Source organism: Prorops nasuta, unplaced genomic scaffold (assembly GCF_024137725.1).
Source record: "Prorops nasuta isolate Cenicafe-Biocafe unplaced genomic scaffold, Cenicafe_Pnas_1.2 PNAS00010, whole genome shotgun sequence".
Lineage (NCBI taxonomy): Eukaryota > Metazoa > Arthropoda > Insecta > Hymenoptera > Bethylidae > Prorops > Prorops nasuta.
This window is the reverse complement of record NW_027116807.1, coordinates 6,741,618-6,767,306: the sequence shown is the minus strand read 5'-3', so window position 1 is coordinate 6,767,306 and position 25,689 is coordinate 6,741,618. Positions and strand designations below refer to the sequence as shown.

The 25,689-nt window shown below is 36.7% G+C and overlaps 3 protein-coding genes across 3 annotated transcripts in view; 2 read left to right on the top strand and 1 right to left on the bottom strand.

The window, feature by feature from the left end:
* Positions 1-13,903, bottom strand: part of Hers (Histone gene-specific Epigenetic Repressor in late S phase) — a 37,596-nt gene extending 23,693 nt beyond the window's left edge. Inside the window, exons 1-4 of the mRNA XM_066733319.1 lie at positions 13,663-13,903; positions 10,395-12,928; positions 10,187-10,320; positions 9,941-10,073 (exon numbers count right to left, since the gene is read on the bottom strand). Coding sequence (XP_066589416.1) covers positions 9,941-10,073; positions 10,187-10,320; positions 10,395-12,792 — 2,665 coding nt within the window. The 5' untranslated portion in view covers positions 12,793-12,928; positions 13,663-13,903. The remainder of the gene's footprint in view (positions 1-9,940; positions 10,074-10,186; positions 10,321-10,394; positions 12,929-13,662) is intronic.
* Positions 13,904-14,188: 285 nt separating this feature from the next.
* On the top strand, positions 14,189-16,416 carry DNApol-epsilon58 (DNA polymerase epsilon subunit 2). Its single transcript, XM_066733320.1, has 4 exons — positions 14,189-14,538; positions 14,666-15,209; positions 15,299-15,979; positions 16,044-16,416. Exons 1-4 carry the CDS (start codon positions 14,471-14,473, stop codon positions 16,311-16,313), a joined length of 1,563 nt encoding a protein of 520 aa, XP_066589417.1. The 5' UTR covers positions 14,189-14,470; the 3' UTR covers positions 16,314-16,416.
* A 4,447-nt stretch (positions 16,417-20,863) lies between these two features.
* Positions 20,864-25,688, top strand: Git (ARF GTPase-activating protein GIT1). Its single transcript, XM_066733385.1, has 14 exons — positions 20,864-21,080; positions 21,213-21,300; positions 21,380-21,513; positions 21,588-21,700; positions 21,776-21,962; positions 22,036-22,166; positions 22,245-22,446; positions 23,091-23,163; positions 23,372-23,569; positions 23,656-23,795; positions 24,317-24,487; positions 24,555-24,719; positions 24,792-25,022; positions 25,103-25,688. The coding sequence occupies exons 2-14, from the start codon at positions 21,243-21,245 to the stop codon at positions 25,301-25,303; spliced, it is 2,004 nt and encodes a 667-aa protein (XP_066589482.1). The 5' UTR covers positions 20,864-21,080; positions 21,213-21,242; the 3' UTR covers positions 25,304-25,688.
* Position 25,689: the final 1 nt, after the last annotated feature.

Here is a 25,689-nt window from a genome sequence, read left to right as displayed (position 1 = left end):
GTGCATATAAACTGTACCGTGTACGGCAAACGATATAATAACTTTCACCGAGCGGTTAATCACCTGAATTATTCAATCTCGTCCATCGCGTGTACGCGCGTTCCTCGAACGACGCGGAGAGGCGCGACAGGCAGCATTGTTCGGAGAAGCGTATAGAAATATAGAATGGTCGAGAAGAAGAAATTGAGCCGTGGTCTAGCACCTTCTAGAGCTGCTTTTCTTTATTCCCGAGGGATAAACTTGGCAGGGAGCGAGGAAAAAGTTCTCGCTATAACTCTCCGCACCAACTTTCGAAACTCGCCGCAAAGTATTGTACTATTTATATTATGGAGAGCACTGCAGTCCTCCCTCCCTCATTTTCTTCGCGTGTGCGCAGATTAATGTCTTTCTATAAACTAAGTTGCTATTATTAATCCTCCTCCCACCACGCACACACATTTATACGAATATAAACCGTCTTCTCATCGATCCAAACGAGTAGGAATCGATCCTTTAATTTGCGCGATATTCCAAAAATTAAACTCGACACGTGTGCCCGGTTATCGCGTGTTCGGCTGCTTTCCTCTTTTTCACACTTTCTTCCCGATACTTTTTATCGAGCCGTCTTATAGACAACTGTGTATACACTGTAAAAAATTCAAACGATTAAAATGATTTTTTTCTCATGTTTATGAATTCTTTCATATTAATTTTCTTAAATTGTAAAGCTACATTTTTTGTTCTTTATTTCTTAATCGTTTTAAAGTCATTTTCAATGAATTTCATTAATATATATTGTTTAACTTTTGGATATTTACGAAATGTACAGGGTATCCGGTCTAAAAATGCCAAACTAAAAAATGTAGAGGAAACTCGAAGAAAACAATTGTTTAGATCTAGATTGAGTCTAGTCCTTCATTAAAAAGTTATTAAGAACTAAAAAGTACCATTAATTCAAGGCATTTTAAATTATTCAACGGTTTGTTCGAATATTACCTCGCAAATGAACAAAGTCACTGGACTCTTTGACCAATGATAATAGCCCCCGATCAAAGAATATTTTTTAATCATTAACACATTTTTAATATAAGAATCAAACCAAAAAAATGTTCAGCTCTTTATATTTTCTACTTTAATATAAAATTAAGCTGAGAAATTTATAATGTAGCTTTCATTTCTGGCAAACGACAGTTTAATCTGCAGTTGGAAATAAATTTTTCCTATATTTACCAGCTCAACTTTTCCACCAATTAGTTCATGTAATAGTATTTTTTATACAAAGTTAAAACTCTTTCCAGTTTACAGATAATCCATTATCGGAATAGGAAAATTAACACTGCACAATACGTATATAATTCTTCTTAATTAATACATATGAATTTATAGTGAAAAAGTGCATTATCGAGAGTCTGCACTATCGAGTAAAATGTCTATCCAGATAACAAAGAATTCCAAAAATGTTCTTTTCCCTTCCAGCTTCCATGTAAAATTGCACAAGTTTCTCGCCAAGCAATTTTAATATTTACACGTGAAATAATGCAGTGTTAAAATACGTATAAAAATACCCCATGCAAATAATAATCATACAACGTACTTTGCAATATTTAATAACACACACACATATATATATATATATATAACGAACCTTTATATACTTATTACGTGTACATAATTATGTCTACGCACGTATGCACTTATTTACACGCGCAGTTGGTTCTAACGCCACCTTAACGCAACTATGAAATCCCACGTAAAATTGGAGATAACGAAGTTGCGGTCGGAATGTTTAATCGTGTAATATTTTCGTCGAATTCTTTTGACAGTGTTGGGTTAATCGCGCGCGCGTGTCTCAAAGAGTCTCTCGGATCGGCTCGGTCGGCGCATAAAACCGGATATGTCTAACTGTACCCAACCTGCCTGCTGTTACCAGTGCTCCGCTGCTGCTTTACATGCTCTCGACGAAAGAAAGCTCTTTAATTACGCCTACGCTTCTACGATATTGCGAATCTCTCCTGTTTTATCTATCGAAACACGTAGACTGATGGAAAAATTGATGAAATGTGGGAAATTTGGAACAGGGTCCTTACGAGCGGGCCGACTGACGATTTCGTTAATATATATATATATATATATATACATATGTTAAAGCTGAAAGGAGAGCAGAATAGGCGGGCTAGGGAGCAGATGTCGCGCAGCGTACGTTTCTCTCTAAGCATACACATCCGGGAGGAAGGGAGAGAGGCAGACGCGTATATACATATATATATATATATATATATATAGGCGCTACTACACGAAGAAATGTTCTTCCTTTCTCGATTGAATAGGTAATATAATAGGTCTGGTTCGATACGGATGGGCGATCGGCAGAAACAGCAAGATGAACGAGGAAAACACGAGAGATACTCCCATAATAACAAATGACGTATCATCTGGATGAGTCAGAGAGCGTCGTGGCGAGTGATGCAACACGGTGCCGATTAGCATAATCATCCATCTTTGCTGTATCGATTTCAGGCTGGGCCGAAACTAGCGAGAGAGAGGCAAGTAGCCAGATGAGATGCGGCACGAGGAATATCGATCTGAAGAATCGAGACACTCGCGCGCGCGAGCCGAGGTACTTTTCTCGTCCACTAAGGTCACGGCGCGGCCCGGAGAAACGCACACTGTTATAGCGGTTAACACGCACGTGCCGTGCTGTGCTCTGCCTGACCGAAACCTCCTATTCCCGGCCTTTTCCATATCCAAAACTCGCAAGGAGTGCCCCCCCCCCCCACCTTTTCCCCTCCCCGCACTCTACTCTTAGCCATCGTACGTGCGTGTGTGTATATGCGAGCGAGCAAGAAAAGAGGTAAACGAGATGTATACGCTATTACAATCTAATGGGACGGAAGAAGGAGGAAAGAAAGAAAGAAAAAGTGGGCAGGGTTTGTGTTCCAAGCAGCTATCGAGCTCTCGTAAATACTCGGAATATTCGTGTTGTTCCGATCTTCTCGGAAGACGCAGTACACAGCGCGCGCGTCTTCCGTTCCACGCTTAGCTCTCGTAACGGACCTGCGAATTCCGTTGCTCCGCGAAAATATTCACTGCTTCGTTATTTTCGAGAAAATTTCACTTCTCCCTTGTTATTGTTATTATTGGTGGTGGTGCTTTATTGCTACCACCTGTCCGTTCCAACTGCGCTCTTCCCTCCGGGCCCAGCCCCCCCCCCCTCCACCGCCACTTTAGTCCACCCACCTGGCAAACCTACCATCCGATTCTCCCGTCTCTGTGTCTATACCGAAAAGCAACCCCTGTACATGTATAATACAGAAAATCTTCCAATTATTGTACTAAAATTGCGCCTACGTTATTTCTTCGACCTTCGCCTCTTAATTAGATTTTCCAGGAGATTATTGCACGCAGCCGCACAGGCTAATGATCAACTTGCTCGCTCCTCCTTTCAGTTTACCATTAATGATCGGATAACTTAGGAGAATTCAAGTAGCAACTTACCGGGATTTTCTACCCCCCCCCCCCCTCCCCCTCTCTTATAAAAAGGTGAATTATGGGGGATAGGGGAATATAATACTACTTCGAGTACATTCTCGCTGTACGCACATGGGTTGGAACCCGTTTTCATTCATAAGGAGCCCTCGGCCCGTTCGATTTACTAATTAAAATGTAATTGTATTATAAATGGCGAATGTATCTTTCGAAGGTAAGAAGCTCTCGAAAGTTTGAAAAGTTGAGAACCGCTGGCTAAGCTGCTCTCCCCTTGTAACGGAGAGGTTACGCTGACCGTAGTACTCGGAATTCACGTTGCTCGCAGTGGTAACTCTATGTGTAAAATAATAAACAACTGCGAATGGGCTGTATATACTGTAGTCGAAAAACGACAGAGTCAATGATTGTGAAAATATCAAAGCACTGGTGTTGCAGGAGGGTTGTAAGCGAAGGAGGAGCTTTCGGTGATAATCAATGTAATTATTCGCTCGCTCGCTGTCATATAGCTTCAATTGCAGTTTTTCTATATATAAATTCTGTAAAACTGGTTTTATTACAGATTTTAGAGAAGCTTTTCGATGGTGCGAGATCGGTGAAAGACGAACAGACAGAACTCCCCCCCCCCCCCCCTCCTACGCGAGATATATCGGGAACGAATCGATTCCACTTGATTTAGCAATTTCACGAGAAACTCTCTCCGCGGCTATCCCCATATCTGACGGCTTTATAAAAGCGAAGCACACGCCCGCGCGAATACACACACACACACACACAGTGCTGAAACTGCCAGCTAGCGAGAAGCTTTTCGCAAATTTGCTTCTCTCTCTCTCTCTCTCTCTCTCTCTCTTTATAATGTAACGTCAGCATGAGAAACTAACGTTCGACGTGAATTCTTGTTAAATTTTGATCGCGAAAGGAATATTTCTGTTTTAACTGTGAAATCTGGTAGAGTCGGACGAAAACCGATAGAATTTATCTTGCTTCAGTCCACTCGACATCCTCTCGGCAGGCGAACGACGCAGCGCACTGAGCGATCGAACAATAAACTCGATAAAAAATTTGGAATACGCGCGAGTAACCACCATTACCCTCTACGAGATAAAATACAGTTGCCGATTGTGGATTTAAACGGTAAAATCTGCCGAGCCAGATACGACGATCGATTAGTCTTAGCAATCGGTGGAGAACAGGTAATTGCTTATTAATTGGGATTTCACTGCGTGGGAGTACTACTCGTTGAAAATGGCACGTTGGAAAATTCTATGGATTTAATAGAATAGTTTATACGACCGAGGGAAAAACTCGTGTTTCACGTGTCGGTGGAGATTAGGAGGCGGCATATGACGCGCCAGTTGCCAAGCAACTTCATCTCACGCAGCAGTCGTAGGCCGACCAAAACATTCCTCGCGCTCTCGCATATTACATTATCTCTTCTCTCCTCTCTCCATCCCGTAAAGAAAACTCATATACTCACCCGCCAAAATCATATCTCGTTCGCGTCTCAACAGGCAATCCAAAAATATATGAAACATATACACGCGTGTCTATGCACAGCCAGCACTTGTCGATATCGATAATATAGACATATAAAGTCTTTGTTGGTCACAAAAGTAACACAACGCGTTTATCACAGTTTACGTTTCCTTAACTTGTAAAAACCTCACACTTGGCTTCTTCTCTCTCTCTCTCTCTCTCTCTCTCTCTGCGTCTGTATACGTGTATCTATATATGTCCAAACAGATATCAAATCATTCTCCTCTTGCAAGACTAGTGTAAAATGGTATAAAACAGCACTTTGCACGGGGATTCGTGAAAAATGGGTATTAAAGTGAAATAAGTTAGTCGGTACGTGCAGCAGGATACGAAACGATTTGACGCCGCTCTTGGCGTGTATTACGAGTGCTATTTACGCAGCAGTTTAATTGAAAGACGCGCAAAAGGTTAATACTGACATTCGCAGGAGCAACTGGAAAATTCGGGCAATTCCTCAGCTTCTTGTTTACACTGCTTTACCTCTAATTTGTATATATATATACGGAGAAATAATCGCGTTATGTTGATAAACAATTCCAGCAATATACTGTGCTACTTTAGCTGGATAATATAGGTACGATTGCTCAGTACATAGACTATTTGTGAGCAGAGAAAGCGATAAAGTGCTTCTTCCAAGAGATGCATGTGTAGAATAGATACAACGACGCGAGAAGGTAGCAGTAGATAGCAAAAGCTCTGGAAATCCAAAAGACGACGGAGACGCAATCACGCGACACGGAAGGTTCGTTAATTATTTTTAGATGTGCAGATTATAGGGATTGGAGTAATGCAGGTTAAAAGAGGAGAGGGAAGGAGGAGGTGAAAAACTCAGACACTCCGACACGTGCCATAACGTAGATAAGCGTGTCAGAGAGACGGGAGATAAGGGGATCGGGTTATACACGAGTAATTTTACGAATAAATGTATTAACGATTGAGAAGCACCGAGGGAAATGATGCTCGATCCGAATAGAATTTTTCAGACGGCTATATAGGAAGCGATTGCAAAGGCCACGCTAGGCGGTAGAGTAGTAAGGTAAGGCAAGGCGGTTTGGACGGACGAAGGCGCTGTTTTTTTTACCTTTGGACTCGGATGCGAACTTTAGTTTAGTGCTTGCGCGCAGAGTTGGAACGATTCGAATCTGATAGATAGTTTCCTCTTCTACCGAGTTTTCACGTGAAACGACGCTGCGCGCCCGCTCGATCGGCGAGGACACCGCAAGGATAATCCAAGTAAGACTGGCGCAAAAAACGGCACGTTAGCTTTATCGAAAACGCAGAGGAAGCTTCGCGGATTTTCGGTAAGCCTCGAGCAACTTCGGCTCGACTCTCGCATCGCGCGCGCACTAGCTGCCTGCTGCCTGCCTCTGGCGTGGTTGGTCTGCTCTCTCTCTCTCTCTCTCTCTCTCACCCCCTCCCCCTTCCGTCACCGGTAGCGGCGAAGCAGCCGAACGCCGAACGACAGTAACCGCGAACCAACACGACACACTTACCTAACCTCCAATTCTCTTATCCAATCTTTCGTTCGATCCAAGCAAACTTCATTATTCCTTAAAATGACACTCGACGTTTCTTTTATGCTTTTCATTCATCTAGCTATTCCGTACGCCGCACAGCATCTCGTATAATGTAGCAGAAAAGTGATATAGCTAACCTTCTATGGGGTTTCGTGCAGGATACTGCGCCAATTGGTCAGAGCAGTAATCGGACCCTCTAAGCGATAGTCGCTCGATTTTCGAAATAGAAACGTGACACAAGTGAATGGTACTTGGCCATCTGCCAGATTCCAGTAAACGAAGCGGAAGCATCCGTTTTTCTATGGAGCTAATCGCACTAGGCAACAAAAATTCTATTACGTGTGATAAAACTGCAACAGTATTCATTCGTATAGTCAAATGTAGATTGTCCGCAATTTTTAAGATCAAAGGAAAATGCAGATGTAGGCTATATCGATAGAAAGCTATCAGTGGATTTCTCCTGCCCAATTCTCAGACATTCAGCAATCATTGAAACCCTTTATATAAAACCAGTGAAAGGGAGAAAGAGAGAGAGAGAGAGAGAGAGAGAGAGAGAGAGAGAGAGAGAGAGAGAGAGAGAGAGAGAGAGAGGACCAAACGGTTCCCCCTGCAGTATTTCAAGCGCTACTCATTTCCGTTTTGGCGAATGCAGTAGCTAGCGCAGTGTTGACTTCCGTTAAAGTCGACACACTGCAAGGAATCGATAAAACAATGGCAATAGGAATTCAAGTGGCGACAGGGAAGATGCTCCGAGGTAAGGTAATCCCCGTGTATAGTAAGTAACGCAGCTGGGTGGAAGTGTTGATGGAGCGAGGCGCGAGTAAGTGTTTTTCGGAAGCGCACGTTTTTCTCTCTGCGTCGACTACCAACTGGATACTCTCTGGTCGGTTTGGTTAGGTTCTCGGCCTCGCGAGTCTCACTCTCGACTCGCATCGACTGCGCTACGACTGCGACTGAATGTGCTCGGTCTCGTGCTTGTTCTCCTGTTTCTCAGTATACATGTAAGAGTATAAACTATGGAGGCTGTACAGGAGTAGAGTGCTGCTAAGCTGCTGCAGTCAGCTCTACATACGTCCTCTCTTCTTAGCTATCCGCCGCCCTCCGTATCCTCGCGCGTCTCAATTTTCTCCTTTTTCTCCCTTTCTCATCCTCCATCTTCAACTCCACTGAGCCCAACCGCGCCTCATTCCTTATACATAAAGTACGAGCTTTCGTCGGACACATTCTCCTTCCAACTTATAGGTGGCCCATCGTATCTTTCATACAGCCCATATTCTACACAGCTATGCATAAATTGTGGCAATGTCTTCCTCGCGCGTACCAGCCATCAGCGTACCCCGTTATTTCCAACAGCTTTGACAAATACACGTGCATGCTTGTTTTCTATTCATACCTCTGAAAATATTGAATATAACTCGATTGAATCGGTAGAATATATTTCGCATTGCGGCGACTGACGGGACGCGTGCTAGGGAATATTTTTTCAATTCTTTGCAGACGCATTTCGTGCCAACTGCAGACATACCGGGGTTTCTCTCCACACGATGCACGCGTCTCGACATCTCCCGTACTACCGCCTCGGTCTGATCCTGCTAATTGTATAAATAATTTCTTACTTTGCAAAGTCCCAGAATGCGCCAGGTTCGAACCTTGCTACAATTCTCGTGTAATATAAGCAATTAGGAGATTATCAAAAATGCATCGTTCTTTCTTTTGGATCGGGTCTCGCTTCCAGGTGCTCATGAAGATTTCTGGATCATTCCTGCCTGATCCTCGTCGTTACACGAGCATTTTGTCGTTGAACTCGAGTAGCTGCGGGTGAATTTTGCCGACTGATTTTTTCTCATGGTTTTCGTAAGGACAACGTTAGCACTCCTCTCGTTAAAGGAAAGGTACTTTCTTATATATGCGTGCGTGTAAAACATGTTGGTTTGCGTGACGGTGCTCGATGGTCCAACCTGCGTAGTTTGACGCAGGCTCAACGCCATGCAGCACCATCGTCAGCAGCACACTCCATCCTCCGTGTATTTGCACTCATCTGAAGCCTCGTTTGATAGTGTCGTTCGGGCCAATACTATCCTATATGCACGCCACGTATATGAGCGACGAGAAATTCAAACTTGGACTCGGACGCGGAGACCCTTCCAGTCGGTTCCGTTCCTCCACCTTAACACGTTTACCTCACCACTCGACAATCAAACTTTCTCTTGCTTTCCCAAATTTCTCAAATTTTTACATTACTCTTGAATTTTTCAACGCGACCATACCTTTATACATTTTCTCCTTCGATATTCGTTTAATAAAGCATCCAGCTTTCCTCTTTATTATCGATTACCATCAATCTCCTTACGACGATCAACGATAAAAATATTTACAATTTTATCGTTTTATAAATTTAAAGCTCTGTTGCTTCTTCAGGATATAGTTATTAATGTACAATGATATTTTCCGATTATAGTATACATGTCTTCATCGTTTTGAGTGTGCATATTTTAATGATGCTAATTAAATCATTAAAATTTTCACGATAGAACCCACTTTTTTCTCTATATTTACATTTTTTGGTAGAAAATCACTGCTTTCGAGAAATACCGAATTTTTTGAAACTGTGACGGAATCAACATGCCGACAAATTTATGTATATTTCTAAGAGGATTTCTGTTATACAGAGTGTTACGGTAACCGCACGCTTCCTTGGAGGGAGTTGAGATTCCTGAGACCACCTCCCAGAGATTAGGATTTCGTTGACCGTATTTACGTCTCTAGCCCTTAACTTTTAAATAAATTATGGATTCGAGTAAACCCATCGTAAGGCAGGATTACTGCTATTTGCAAAATAATCTGTTCGGTACTCGAAAAATCAATAAATTAAATCAATATTTGTTGTGATATTTTACAAATTCAGCATCTTTATTTCTTTCGAGTAAAAACTTTGGATAAACGTTTCTAGCCTTTTTTGAATCTTTTTAAATTCATCTTTCGCTCATAAACATTTATTTCGAAAAAAAAAAAAAACAAAAGCAAGACAAAGCTATAAAGGAAAATGTCTTCTCTATATTATAAATATCGATTTTCTATTATTGTTCTTATTGAAATAATTGAATATAGCAGGGATTCCAAACAATGGAAGAATATTTAGTCGAAAAATTCTTGGTCCTTCTCTACTGGAGAAGAAGCATGAGCTTTGAAAGAACATACGATTTCTAACTTGACTCATTTATTCGGCCGCCGATGGACTCATTTATCTTTTCGAAAAATGCAAGATTTTGTTGAAAGACCTTTCGACCTTCATAAATTCTATATTTTTAATTATCGATAAATGACGCATTATTTTTCATGGGTTCAATAAAATTGGCATATTTGATTTAAGAGCAAGAAATAGTTGTATTAGATTATGGAAGTTGTTAAAGGTTTTATAAACTTACCGTGCTGATGAGGAGCAGAAAAGGCTGAATGCCTTCTGGGTGACATATTAGGATGATTGCCCTGACTGCCTGGAGGCTGCATTGAAGATAAAGCCCCTAGTGGTGTATATGATTTGCATGGTTGCTCTGTTTTCTGTAATTAGCAGAAAAAAAAAAGAATAGATTAAAGTGTGACATTGAAGCAAAATAAAAAATCAAAATGTTATCTCATTATTTTTTATAAATATTGGTTGTTCAATCACTGACTTGGTCATGAAGCTCTGTAGCAACAGCAGTGGCAGCAGTCTGTGTGTGGCTAGTCGAACTGATTCTGTACTGCATACCAGCGATACTGCAAAATCCTTCATGGTGAGTAGACCTTGTCTGATTGACGTAAACTCCTACAATTACAATTGGTTATGTATACTGTCAGAGGTGCTTTAAAAATATAGGAAAATCCAAAGGGGAAACTTACCTGTTATAGTGACATCAGTGTCCTGATTGACAATGACAACCTTTTTCGATGGTTTCATCACATCCTCGGAATCAGCACCCTGTCGACCCTTTCTCCTGTCAGCGTCAGAATCACCTTTCCTTCTCTTAATGATTTCTACTTCTGAATCGCTAGAATACACTTCACTGCTGCTGCTACAACTTCTGCGATTTTTCTCATCCGAATAAGAGGCAGCCAGGATGGCAGTAGCATTTAAACTAGCCATTCGCTTACAAACCACCATATCCTTCAAGTCCATCACTTCCTCATTCTTTTTCCTTCTTTTGGTAATTTTCTTCTTAGACTTATCAACATTTTTTTCTTGTTCGTTATTCTCATCTTCGGATGAAGAAGATGAGGAAGATGAGCTTTCCATCATATCCCAATGTTTCCCACGTAATCCAGGTACTTTTCTCAGTTTTCTCTTCGGGGCACTGTCTACTGTCTTAGTGTTGTCACTCTTTTTGTCTTTATCCTTGCGGGGAAGCTCTTCTTTCTCATCTTTACCTTTCTTGGTCTTCTCTTTTTCAGGCTTTGGCTTACAGAAACCACCCAAATACACTCCACCTGTTTCATTTTCATAGAGGCAGTGTACTTTAGCCAAGGCATTTAAGGATGCAACTCTGTGTCGTTTTGGTCCACTCCAAAACCCAAACAATCTCATTCTTCTAGCACGTTCGTCTAATGGAGAATTGCTTCTTTCTTTTTTTCTCAAATCTTTCTGCTTAACCTGTTTGTAGTCTTCATCATCGTCATCATCATCGTCATCGTCGTCGTTATCGTCATCCTCATCCTCATCATCATCATCGTCATCATTCTTATCTTCTTCATTGTCATCATTATCATTTTCATCATCTTTCTCCCCATCTGAAAGTGACATTGACATTGTACTATCATTACTTTCTCCATTTATTGTCTCTACTTTCAAATTTAATCCTATCAGGTTATCACTGGCACTTTCTTCTTGCTTAGATAAAATAATGCTTTTCAAATTCTCATCATTTGTTTTTGGTTGTCTTCCACCCTCTTCCAAAAGGCCTGTTTCTTTCAAATTTCTTTGATTATTGCTATCATTCAGTACCTTCAATGATTTTCCTGCTTTCTTTGGAAGCTTTTTCACTGTTTTTGGACCATTTTTTATTGATTTTTTTATATCCAGTTGCTTGTTAAACAGAGCAACTTCCTCTCTGCTCTTCTCATAATCCTTATCTTCGATTATTTCTCTTTTAATACTGTTTAAATCTGTACCATTGCAAATTTCCTCCTTTGTAGATATTTTTTTATTATTAATAAAAGTCTTATCACTATCCTTACTCTCAAACTTTTTTCTCAGGATTACTTTCTGTGCCAAATTTTTAAAATTTTCATCCTTCTTCAATGCAACTCCTATTTTACAATTCTTTTGTGTTAATTTGGCTTTCATCTGTTTAGCCAGTTTTGGTTTTCTTTCTTGCACCAATTTATTTTTCGTTGCTGGCTTCTTCTTAACTTTCTTCAATCTCTCATCATCCTTATTCAAAGGCAATTTCATGTCATTGATTGGTTTAACTATCTTTAACTTCTTCTTGTCTACTAATTGCTTTAAAGCTGGAAAATGAGATTTTTTGGTGAAAACAATCTTTTTAGTTATGGTCTTCTTTTGTGTCTGTTTAGCTTTATTATCCTTCTTTGCCTTTAATGGAGAAACTTTGCTATTGGCAGTGTCCTTTGCAATTACTTTTTTGCAATCATTTTTCTTTTCTCTTAACAGGGCTGTTTTCCCTCCATCCTTTGAATCTGATTTCATCAGTTTCACTTCCTTCCTCTTATCTTCTTTACACTTCTTTTTTGCAACCACATTCGATATATCTAATTTTTCCTCAACAATGTCCTTATTATCTGAAAGATTCAAAAGCTTTACAGAGTTTTCTGCATTATCATCATCTAGTTTACCATTCTTCCTCTTATCATCCAACTTTTCACTCTTCTTCCTATTTTCAACCAATGGTTTCTCGGATTTGTTCTTATCATCTGCTTTTTGTATTTTCTTTTTGTCACTCATGTCACAATTACCAATCTCTGCACAGTCATTTTTATCATCCTGTCTGTCACTCTTCTTTTCCTCGGTCTTGTCAATTTTCTTTTCGCACTCCTTACACTGTTTCTTCTTGTCATCTAATTTCTTTCTCTCTTCTATTTTCTTCTTTTCCTCTGATTTATCTAATTTCTTCTTTTCACCATCACCTTTTTTCTTCTGATCTTCAGTTTTCTCCTGCTTCTTAGTCTTCTTCTCCTTCCTGACACCAGGAGTAGCCCTTTCCAAGAATGCACGACGTTTTTTAGCTATTGTAGGCATCTTAGTTGCCTTTTTGGCAACAACAGCCTTTTTCTGTGGCTTCATTCCGAATTTTTCTCTCACATTTTTAACAATGTAAAGGCGAACCGTAAAATCACCGAAGTCCCAATTCAAATCAGTACACTACCTCACAATCATTGTAGGTTAGAGTTACCTCGATATATAGCCAATAATACTCGATCTGAAAAAGATTCAATGAAGAAATACGGATGAGACAAGGATCCACTACGAGTCACGCGGATGGGCAAAACTAAAGCAGCCACAAAAGTCCAAATATCTTATCTCTCGAGGGGACGTTCCAATGGAAACTGCAACTTCTATTTTATCCTCTATTGCTAAAAGGCAGTCATGTGATAAATTTTCACGAGGACATCGATTCAACCGTAATAATAAAGCGGGGGAGGAAAAGAACGTGGAAAGAACGATATTTCTTTTGGTCCCGCGTTGGTTTATACAGATAATAATGGTAAAAAACAGATCCACAGTATGACAGGCGCGAACTCTCATCGACTTGTTGACAGAACGATCCCTTTAAATCCTATTCCCGTGCAGTTTTCTTTTTCGCACTTGGCATATTTTACTACAAAATTGTCCGGCAAAAATCACGCAAATTCCACTTTCCAAGGCAAAATCAAGACTAGTCGACAAAATGCTGCGTAAAATCAAGCAAGAAGGTCACTCAGAAGCAATCAAGAATTTTGGATGACCCTTTAAAAAGTATTCGTCGATGGCCACAAGTGGCTGACGTGAACCCAACCTGCTGATCGATGAGATTTTCGCACGCGAAATCACCGAATGTTCATTGGTCAATGAATCGAATAAGAATTTACCCCGGGGGATCCACAATGATTACTCAATGATAGACGTTTCACTGCCGGATAAAAGTTTGTGCTAAAAACCAAGCTGACTGTTTACCTCTATCAGGCCCTTTTCTTGCTGCACACTGCGCCCGCGAACGCTTTTTTAAATGGCTAATTATTAGCACACTCTACGCTCTCGAACCTTAACCGATATTGCGTTTTGATCAAGGTATAGAAACGCGTTAAGGTTTCCACTTTCACGAATTAACTTTTGGACTTGAATAGCGTAAATCGCATTTTTCAGTAGTTAAGCGCGGCTCTCGTTAGACGTCCCTGCCCTTTTACTGTAGCCTCGTCGTCGTCAGCCATTTTCTTCCTCGCACCGCTCCCCCTACCTACTCACCCATCCACCCAAAGAGCCCTCTGTCAAACAACTACACCACTAAACGCTTCATATACATATATATATTTATATTGTAGATACGATAATATCCAACTTTACCAGCCGAGAAAGCACTACTGTCTAGCAAACAACTTCGTTTGGTTACTTGGCTATTTGGAGTTGACTGGCGCTGACGACAGTGACGAATCTCTCACTCGGGCTCCTTTCAAGTCATTTCTCACTGGCCGCTGCTATTCATTGGAACAGTAATGGGTGGAATGAGTATTGCATGGTCAAATTGATGATGGGTAAACTGCAGGAATTTGATACTCCCACTCTAACTATTGTCTACTATTCCTGTGCATAATTCCCCCCCCCCCCTTCTCCCCATTAAATGGTGTAAATAAGTTGTAATTGTAACACAAGTAAAGGAAGTTATGGTAGGGGTAGTAAATTCCCGCCAATCCTGCCGTCTATCATTACTGACTGTCTACTGATTGCATTCACCCATGCGTATTAAATAATTCTTTATAAATCTATTATGGCTCATGTGGAGTTGATTAAAACTGTACAATCAACCTTTTCTTTGTTTGGTTTGGTCTTAAACAGGTATCAACAGTTTTCTTATTTTTTTTATTTAAGATATGTTATCAAAATTTGTACAAAATATTTATTAAGCTTTGTAATCATAGCTTTGTGAGGAAAATTTTATTTTTCTTTTCATGATGTAATTTAGAAATCTTGCTGCCAGCTTAGTCAAACAGTTAGTAAACATCGCGGAAAATGAAAGAGATGATTGGATTACTCAAATTGCTGAACGGATTTTAGAGCAAAATTTGCCTGATCCTCATGTTGAAATCAAACATATCAAATTGGCCCTAGAGGAATGTGTAAAACCAGATTCTTTAAAGGATACAGAAACAGTATTGAATGCTGTTAATGCATTTGATATTCCCAAAATCAAATATGATATTAGCAAAAATAAGTTTGTTATGAGCAAAGTTCAGACAGATTTATATTCTGATGCTATTAACAAAACTCATGTATTTAGAGATAGGCTCGATCTTTTATGGTATAGGACCAAAAGACACGAGTTCTTTGCTGCTCCTAAATTTGGTGAAACTAAAGACAATAAATTTGATCTAGTACCAATTGAGTATTTATTGAGTGAAGCTCAGACTGAAGATGTTTGCATTATGGGGATAGTAGCACAATTTACTGACAATCAATATTATTTGGAAGACAGTGGAGGCAATGTTAAGCTTGATTTGAAAAAAGCAATATCCTTTTTTATACCGCTTTCAATTCTTTCTTTATGTTTACATAAAAATTAATATTTGCTAAAAATTTTCCATAACTCTAAGTGCACAATTTTCAGAATGGATTAGTAATGGAAGGCTCAATTGTCATTGCTAATGGGTTTTATGAAGACAAAATTTTCAAAGTTCAAGATGTTTTTTTCCCACCAGCAGAAAAATCTGAAAATTCACGTGTGGATTTTGGAAATTTAAATACATTTGGAGGTCCAAGCCCTGTTCTATTAAAAACATCAGAGAAATTGGATGCTTATGAAAAATCAAGTCAAGACATGATAGTTTTTATATCAGAATTATGGTTAGACAATGCTACAGTGTTATCTAAGTTTAAAACAATGCTAGATGGATACTCTGATTTTCCACCTGTTGCTTTTGTCATTTGTGGGAACTTTTTGAGTTTTCCTTTAAGTGTTACAAGTGTATCTAAGGCAAAAGAAGGATTTAAGAAACTTGCGGATATTATCATGCAGTATACAAATATCTATTCTTCCTCAAAATTTATTTTTGTTCCTGGTCCATATGATTTAGGGTCACCAAAAATTTTACCAAGAGCACCCTTACCCAAGTTTATTACAGAGGATTTCTCCAGCTCCATACCTGGTAGTATATTTGCTAGTAATCCCTGTAGAATTCAATACTGTACAAAAGAAATTGTTGTACTACGTGAAGATATGCTTACAAAAATGTGCAGAAATACAATTAACTTTCCAGATGAAGGATTGATCTGTGATCATGTAAGTAATCATAAAAATATTTTGAAATCTATTTTTTTAATATTCTTTTCAATTATATTTTCAGTTTGCCAGATCTATAATTAGTCAATCTCATCTAACTCCATTGAGTCTACCTGTGATACCTATATACTGGAAGCATGACCATGCATTACAGATTTATCCAACTCCAGATCTCATTGTGGTGGCTGATCAATTTGAGGCATATACTACAAAATATACTGGCTGTTACGTAATTAATCCTGGAATGTTTCCAAAGAATAATTTTGCATTCAAAGCATATGTTCCTTCCTCAGAAACCATTGAAGACTGCGAAATACCAGCTGAAATAACTTAGTATTTAAAGATAATTTAAATAGAAAAACATTTAGCTTTTAAAGCAACAAATCTAATTTTTAAAATACACTTGGATGTTTTTTAATAAATTTAAATTATCGTTATTGGTGAGGTATTATACTTTATAGCTTATACATCATTTCCGATTCAAGAGGCTGCTTAGATAGACAGTATTTGTTACTGAACAAATCCTTGCTGCTTTCTTGTTCATCACCACCATAGTTAAGGTGCTCACACATTAGATCTATTCTTTTTCGTTGTTTGCTACATTAGTACAATAAGTTAGAGTGGAGAAAACATGTTTGTCTCTTATTTCAGCTAATTCACTGGTTCGATAGTGCAGCGAAAACGAACGAACGGATTGGAGCACATCTCCGTGCTAGCGTCACTAAGATTTTAAAGAGTAATCATCCTATATCATCCCTAAATTTAATAAATTCTTCGTTTCTTAAATGAGTTTCACTACAATGAGTGATTACCCATAAATTGTATAATTTTTTTTGTTTTTTGCGATTAGTAGGTACTAACTAAATTATTTCGGCGATTTTTCAAAAGCAATCAATAGAGTCATTTGTTACAGGTGAGATTACAGTATGTAGGACAATTCTTTACTTTTCAACTAACTTCACTTTGTACTTTCTAAGTCAAATTTATATAGTTTATGTCACGTTTATTATAGAAGTTAAGCGTTTTGTGTACGCGCATATTACATAATAATTCGGACTAAATCCTAGCCATGTACATACCAGAATTTACTGCCAGTATTGCGAATGTCAATACATCTGTGTCAAATAATGAAACATTTAAAAAAAAAATAGAATAATCGCAGTATTGGGATTTGGGATACTGACTATTACTGACAGTGATTTCTAGAATAGCAATAAAAGAACGATTCAATTTTCTACACCATACAAACCAGGGTATAGCTCATCACTCACTTACTCAGCTTCAGTTATATTTCACAAGTAGGTAGTTTCCGGCTGATTCCGGCTTCCGGCCCACATGGCCCTTACGCGCTCTTTCATCGAGTCAGAAATTATTCAATCATTTCAAATTGAAATTGAAAACAAATGCTACTTCTTACTAATATGACAGTGTCGCTTGTTATTGTTGTCCATGATGTTCCACAACGATGATACTTTCGATTCTTATTCTTATAAAATTCAGTAAAATGGTAGAAGAATTTCACTTTTCACAATTTATCGTGGTCAGTTTTATCGACGAGGACTTTAGCGCTTTCTTATCGACTGAGCGGCAACTTCAAATAGCTGCCAGTAGGTTAGCCAGCCGTCTTGCTGTGTGTAGGAGAGTAGGTTTTAGCGGGTAATGGTGGGGGAGAGAGTGGGTACCCCTTCTAAATCGAGAGAGCTAATAGGCCTGTCCGGTACATACTAGATTGTCCGAAAACTTTTGTAGAAGTGAGTCGACTACCTATATGACTAGTGAATATGGCCGAAATCTAGTAATATATTGCTATAATGTCGTAAGGCATGTATTGTAGTATTCATTTAGATATCAAGATGAGAAAAAGATAATTGAATAATCTTCAAGATAACGTCAATTTAAAGAAGCAGAAGAAAAAACTGCAAAATAAATGTAATTAAGAAAAACTATGGATCTTAGATAAGTAAAAACGTTTGAATAATTTAAAGTATTTATATATTGAATTTACTAGTGTTACTTTGTGGAAATATATTTTGTACAAATATGATTTAGGTGTTTGTGGCTTTCGCAAAGGATTAAAGAAATGCAGCATAAATGTTTATCAGAATAATAATGAGAGACGAGACAAAAATGACTGATAAGTGTAATTAAAATATTCATGCGTACTTTATTGACATATATGTCATCTGGTATAACTTTTACTGCTACGATGTTCATATTAATTATGATTTTATGATGAGAAACGCATGGGTCAAAGAAGGCAATACTTCTTACAAGGTAAATGTAAACAATTTGCAAATGTATTATACTTTCAATTTCAAATATAAAACTGTGTCTTAACTGTTTAGTTGATTAATTATTTAGATATTACTTTTATCGCTGGAATGATATCTTGCTCATATCTACGATGAGCAGAAATAAGAAGATATGAAGGACTTTCGACTAATCCCATCCATGTAAATTGCTTCCTTTGGCACAGAGTTTATGGTTAGTAATCGCAAGGTATATGTAATTTTTATTACAGTGTTTATTAATTCAAAGTTACTTTTAATTTGCTTAGCTTAATGAGTTTATATATTAAATATGGTCTGCTTTGGTTTTTCAGATATTACTGAGCGACTGAAGTGGAACTTTTATCAAATAACCTATTCAAGGATTATAATAAATATATAGAGTATGGATATATATATAATTATTAATAATCATACGCTGCAAGATTTGTACAGATGACAAGTGTCTTTATAACAGTGATTTTGCAATACTTAATTAGAACAAGTTCAAGCAAAGTTAAATTATACAAGTTAATATTGAAATTTTATCATTTTCACTATTATTAAATATATTTAATAGATATACAATATGCAGGGCGTACCACTTAAATGCCCCAGAGCATAGATACAAAAAGCGTGTATTGCGTTAATTATAAGAGATATTCAATTTTTTCATATGACCCTTTTGGAAGCAAATAACAAAAGGTTTCGAAAAAGTCCTGTGCAAACATTGAATATCTCTTATAGTTGAAGAGGTACGCGTCTTTTTGTATCTATGTTCTGGAGCATTTTAAGTGGTACGCCCTGCATATTGTATATCTATTAAATATATTTAATAATAGTGAAAATGATAAAATTTCAATATTAACTTGTATAATTTAACTTTGCTTGAACTTGTTCTAATTAAGTATTGCAAAATCACTGTTATAAAGACACTTGTCATCTGTACAAATCTTGCAGCGTATGATTATTAATAATTATATATATATCCATACTCTATATATTTATTATAATCCTTGAATAGGTTATTTGATAAAAGTTCCACTTCAGTCGCTCAGTAATATCTGAAAAACCAAAGCAGACCATATTTAATATATAAACTCATTAAGCTAAACAAATTAAAAGTAACTTTGAATTAATAAACACTGTAATAAAAATTACATATACCTTGCGATTACTAACCATAAACTCTGTGCCAAAAGAAGCAATTTACATGGATGGGATTAGTCGAAAGTCCTTCATATCTTCTTATTTCTGCTCATCGTAGATATGAGCAAGATATCATTCCAGCGATAAAAGTAATATCTAAATAATTAATCAACTAAACAGTTAAGACACAGTTTTATATTTGAAATTGAAAGTATAATACATTTGCAAATTGTTTACATTTACCTTGTAAGAAGTATTGCCTTCTTTGACCCATGCGTTTCTCATCATAAAATCATAATTAATATGAACATCGTAGCAGTAAAAGTTATACCAGATGACATATATGTCAATAAAGTACGCATGAATATTTTAATTACACTTATCAGTCATTTTTGTCTCGTCTCTCATTATTATTCTGATAAACATTTATGCTGCATTTCTTTAATCCTTTGCGAAAGCCACAAACACCTAAATCATATTTGTACAAAATATATTTCCACAAAGTAACACTAGTAAATTCAATATATAAATACTTTAAATTATTCAAACGTTTTTACTTATCTAAGATCCATAGTTTTTCTTAATTACATTTATTTTGCAGTTTTTTCTTCTGCTTCTTTAAATTGACGTTATCTTGAAGATTATTCAATTATCTTTTTCTCATCTTGATATCTAAATGAATACTACAATAAATGCCTTACGACATTATAGCAATATATTACTAGATTTCGGCCATATTCACTAGTCATATAGGTAGTCGACTCACTTCTACAAAAGTTTTCGGACAATCTAGTATGTACCGCCTGTCCTTGTCTAACGCACTGTGAAACTTCTCCGTCGATAAAACAGTGTAAAACTTGTCTTTCAATAGCTAATTTAGTTTTTCAAAGAAATCTTCCACATTTTTAGGTATATTTGTTTCTTCTTGGTCTCAAATTACTCATAGAACCTTTCTTTAGCGCGCTACAAGGCCTAATTTTCAATATTATTATGACCAACAAAATTACAATTTTTTATAATTTTTATGAAAAATTTTTTTTTTATAATTTTGAGAAACCGAGTTTGTAGCGCGCTTCAGTACAGTTAAAAGAGTAAATTTAATCTTTACAAAAAAGTTCATATTCTTAATAGTTTGGAAAATAAACTTGAATGAGTGTTTGGGTCGCTCAATGCATCCCCTTAACCCGGGGTCGTAGCGATTCGGGAGATGATATAGGAACTTACCTTTGAAGATGCTGGACAAAATCGTCTGTGGCACTGCAATGGGGGCCCGGGAGGGCGAAGCGCAAACATTTTCGGGAGTATGGTGGGGGAGCACGGGGAAGATGAGAATAAAGAGAGCACGGTTAGTCTACCCCCACCATGGCTGGCCCAAAAGTTTGCACCCCACGTAGTACTAATCACAAGCCAAATAAAGCCAACTCCTAACTTAAAAATGCTATATTATATGTAACATATAATATAGTACAAATTCGATAGTTTATTCACCAGAGTACTGTCCGCGTGCTGACAGTGCTTCGAAATACTTCGAATTTCGATCACTGCTCGGTAGATTCAAGTTAAGCAGCCATTGCGAGGCAGCTGGAGGGACATTCCACAAATGTCATTGTATTTGTTGTAGCCTTTTAAATCATTTCCTTTCAAACGCAAAAAGTGTTTTATGAAGGGTCCTGTTGTTTCTATAGGTATCTTAAAAGATCTCGTTATTGTTTACTTTAATAACCATTAAACTTATAGCTTATACTTTTACAAATTAGTTAAGCATTTGCCTGTACAAGTCTATTAATACAATCCTGTATTGTTTTTTTTGTTTATAGTCATTGCCATTTAATTAAGAAGAATAAAATATGGCTCGTCCTAAAAATAAAGCTGCTGTTGATATATGTGCTGATTGTGGAACACTTGGTAAACATTTATTAACTGTTTATTGTTACTTTTCTGTAAATAAATAGTAAGATTTTGACAATATTATTTATATCAACAGAACCTGGATGGGCATCTGTAAATAGAGGTATTTTATTGTGCGATGAATGCTGTAGTATTCATAGGAGCTTAGGACGCCATATATCTCATATTAAGTCACTCTACAAAGGAATGTGGAATATGCATCAACTGAATGTTAGTAATAATAAGTTTTTATTTAATATACTAACACATTTAAAGGTATTTTATTCACAATTCTTTAATTGTAGATGGTTCACACTTTAAATGATAATGGAGCAAACAGCATTTGGGAACATTCCTTGTTAGACCCATCTAGTTTAAAAATTGGTAGGAGAAAACCACAGCCAAAGGACCCTCTACAGTTAGTAATGTATAACATAATATATATTTTAATTTATTTTTTATTTACTAAAATGTATTTTTAATATTTTTATAGCCCAACAAAAGCTGAATTTATTAAAGCTAAACATCAACAGCTTGTTTTTGTTTTAAGACCAAGCAAGGAAGAATTTTGTACTGAGGAAGAATTAAGCAAGCAGTTACACAGTAGTGTTCGCACTGTTAACTTGGAGACTTCTTTGAGGCTCTTGGCACAAGGTGCTTGTCCAAATTATTTTTATAAGGTATGTATGAGAAACATGCATTTCCTAAACTAGATTTTGATTGAAAAAGTAGTAATTATTTATTATTTCTTAGGAAAAAGGCACAACTCCATTACATGTAGCAGCTCGTGCAGGACAAGCATTACAAATTGAACTGTTAATAGCAAACGGTGGAAACCCTAGTATCATCGACTGCAATGGTCAAATTCCGGCCGAAATAGCAAAGTAAGCCTTTTTATCTTTGTTTTATTTTAGAAAGACACTTAAAAATAGCTGAAAATTTTCATCTACATTTTTTTATAGGGCAGCAGGACACTTAGATTTATCCGAACGTATAATCGAATGCATGTATGATGTAACAGATAGACTAACGCAGTATGTTTGCTTACAAAAACCCGATCATCGTTTAGACGAACATTTAATTATTCCTGACTGGTCATCTTTGCTAGAAGGAGCATTAGATAGGACTGACTCTACTTATGATGCTCGTAAAAAATTGCAAATGGTAGTTCTTGCAGCATTCTGTTACAAAGAACACATACAAGGTTCTCGGGGAGCATGGAAACAGTCAAATGTCTCGACGATTAAGTGCTTTACAAGGAAAAATTAAATAATATATAGTATTTCCCAAAATCTGTAGAAAGCTATATTGGTTTAATATTGGGAGATGTGTCGAAGGATATATGATGGTAGTTTTGATTTTTTTTATGAAATGCCCTATTTATATTTACATACTTTTGTAGCTCACCTTAAAAATACGTATGGATACGCGTAACGGTCACACTATTTTAGCCGAAAACACATTTACGTATAATTTATAATTACAATATTTTCTTAAATATCTGGATTAAATGGTAAATTCCTATAGTGTTATAGAAAGTTCTTCAGATAGGCTACAAGAATGTGTAATAAAAAATTAATATAGGCTTCTATCTAGAGAAACTCAAATTAACCCATATACTTTTCTCAATGCAACTCCTAAGGCCAAGCCAATATAGCTATTTTATAGAATTTTAAAAGAACAAAATATATGTATAAAGTAGATTTTGTTTTCAAAAATACTTAGTTTTTGAGATTTCAACTATTTTCAGGCTTTTTGAGCACCCTGTATATGCAACTAGATACTACTAAAAGATATTTTTGTTACAGTTACCAAATAATTTGCTGGAGGAACTTGCAATGGATGTTTATGACGAAGTTGACCGTAGAGAGACTGAAACTGGTAATTATTCTTTTTTTCTTTAGTATAATTATAATTTAATCTAGTAGACATTTATTAACACTAATTTTTCTTCAACACCAGCTTTCTAAGGACCCGTAAGTACTTGATAGTTTTAATCATTAAACATTTAACTTTGTAATAATTTATCACAAAGAGATAGGTTTGAGACAATAGAATTTACGATAAATAATTTTATTTATACACACAGTTTGGTTTACCGTTGCATCTCTTCCCGAAAGATGCACAGTACCGTTTTTACCGGTGAATCCTCAGCTTTCATCTACAAGAAATCAGGGGAGACAAAAATTAGCAAGATTTGCGCCAAAGGAATTTACTACACTTATAGTTGATTTGCTTGTTGAAGCTGGTTGCAGACATATGAAAGCATATAATGCAAAATTACAAGGTTTGTATTTTTCACGATTACAGTAATAAAGTATTAGAATAGTATGCTTTATATTGTGTATTTTTAATTCGACTTATTTTTATCAGGGTGCCAAGACAAATTAGGAAAACATGTTTCCCAAATTTCTGATGACGAGCCTTTATACGATACTGTGGCGTCTGATGATGATTATGCTCAAACTTCGATAGACAATGCAAATTCATCTGAACCAAAATCTGGCACCAAGGTAATTATATCACATATCTAATTTTTTCCATGTGCCTATTAGACAGTATATGCAGCGAAACCTTTTTTTATGTCCTAAGTTAATTATTAGTTAAATCTACTAAACCAAAAGCTATACTAGCAATGAATACTATTTGCTATATAATAACATATTGAAGGTACCTGCGGTAGTTTCAAAACGACGAATAGGGAAATGGTTAAACACATGGGTCTTCTGTAGGCAGTGTTAATAGGCAAGTGTAAAGATTTCTGTGTGAGCATGTGCAATCACAGCTAAACAAATGTTTTTTTTTTTTGTAAGTTGATCTCGCAATTAATTTAAGGCATCGAAATAATTAATTGACGGTACATTGCCTGAATAATGTTAAATTTTAGAAAGCAACTAAAAATCATGTTGATCCCATGAGAAAAGATTCTTGTGTGTGCTATTTCATTAATATGCAAAATTACTATTTGTGATATTTATTAAGTATCATTATTCTCTTTGTGGCTCATGAAAATTAATTAAATATCGAATTACAGGAAGCAAACGATACAATAACGAAGGACCTACCTTCTGTTATTGAAGTTCTGAAAAAACAATTAACACTCTCTGAAATAATGGTACGAGATTTACAAAATGAAATTCGTAGTTTAAAAAGTACCGTTCAATATCTTACTCAGGAAAATGAAGAGTTAAAATGTGTAATTCAGGTAATGCCTGCAATGTGTAGCTATAATAAGAATCAACAGTCTAAATTTGTATATTAATTTCAAACAGACAACAAATTCCATGGACGAAACCCTAAACGGACACGCTGGCCCTGAACCCGAAACAATTCTCGATAAATCAAATGTTCCACGAATAAATCAACGACCAGTATCAATGTACGAAACGAGAGAAGGTATTAGAAAACCTTCTTCCTGGAATGTTACCATGTCACAGGTGATTATATCTTACATAATTTATATTTGTGGCATTAATTTATATCACCTTACGTATTTCTTTTTGTTTTAGCCGAAACGAGATACCGAAATAATATCTAGATTAAATACGCAAAGTCTTTGGGAGTGCGGAGCTTCAAGTTTGCCTTCCAGCGAGGATGTTACGAGGCGTACCGAGCAAGTCACGAAAAGAATACAAGAGTTGTGGATGGCAATGCAAGATCCAAGCCACCGAGAAGCATTTGTGCCATGTGCGAAAAAGATACGGATTGCTGTTGCCGAATTAACTTCAATCTTTCCACAGGTAAGCTGGAAATTAGTTTATACGAAAATTGGGAACATCCCGTTGATGGACGTGTTGTGATTTATTTTTTATGATTTTAGAGTCCCACCGAAGAGAACATCAAGTCAGCGTTACGACAACTTAATGGAAATATTGGAAGACTTCAAACTGAATGTTCAGGGTTGGAGAGATGTAATGGAGATAATGAACAAATAAAGTGTTGTCTTCAGCAAGTTCAATCATGCGCTTACGACATTGCAAAAGCTACTAAGCTTCTCGTGACGCAATTTCAAATATCATAATTTTTTTTAATCAGCCAAGTATTACAAGTGGAATAAAAAGCGTATTAATCAATAGAATAATGTAAATATAAATGTTGAGGATCACATAAAAAATGACTAAATAGAAAATTAACATAAGTTAAGTTTTACACTAAACTAAATCTTTTTGGATTTACTACTAATGTATTCATTGTACATAAAATAATGTTACACAGTATAGTCAGTTAATATGTCATTAGCTAATGAACTATACGCACATTTTGTGCAGTGCATGTTATCATTACTGAATGATATATTGAATATCTTTCAGTATTTAATAAAGACTGAGTAGCCTTTTACCAATGAATTTTAGCAACACAAATTATGGAATCATTATTATAACTGATGTATCGAAACTCTGTGTTTAA

Bases quoted from the DNA above. Each gene is read 5' to 3' on its own strand.
- DNApol-epsilon58 (XM_066733320.1), top strand. From the start codon at position 14,471: ATGGCTCATGTGGAGTTGATTAAAACTGTACAATCAACCTTTTCTTTG. The intron at 15,210-15,298 runs ATATCCTTTTTT...CTCTAAGTGCAC, and splicing joins AGCTTGATTTGAAAAAAGCA to AATTTTCAGAATGGATTAGT. The intron at 15,980-16,043 runs GTAAGTAATCAT...TTATATTTTCAG, and splicing joins AAGGATTGATCTGTGATCAT to TTTGCCAGATCTATAATTAG.
- Git (XM_066733385.1), top strand. From the start codon at position 21,243: ATGGCTCGTCCTAAAAATAAAGCTGCTGTTGATATATGTGCTGATTGT. The intron at 24,488-24,554 runs GTAATGCCTGCA...AATTTCAAACAG, and splicing joins AGTTAAAATGTGTAATTCAG to ACAACAAATTCCATGGACGA. The intron at 24,720-24,791 runs GTGATTATATCT...TTTTTGTTTTAG, and splicing joins GGAATGTTACCATGTCACAG to CCGAAACGAGATACCGAAAT.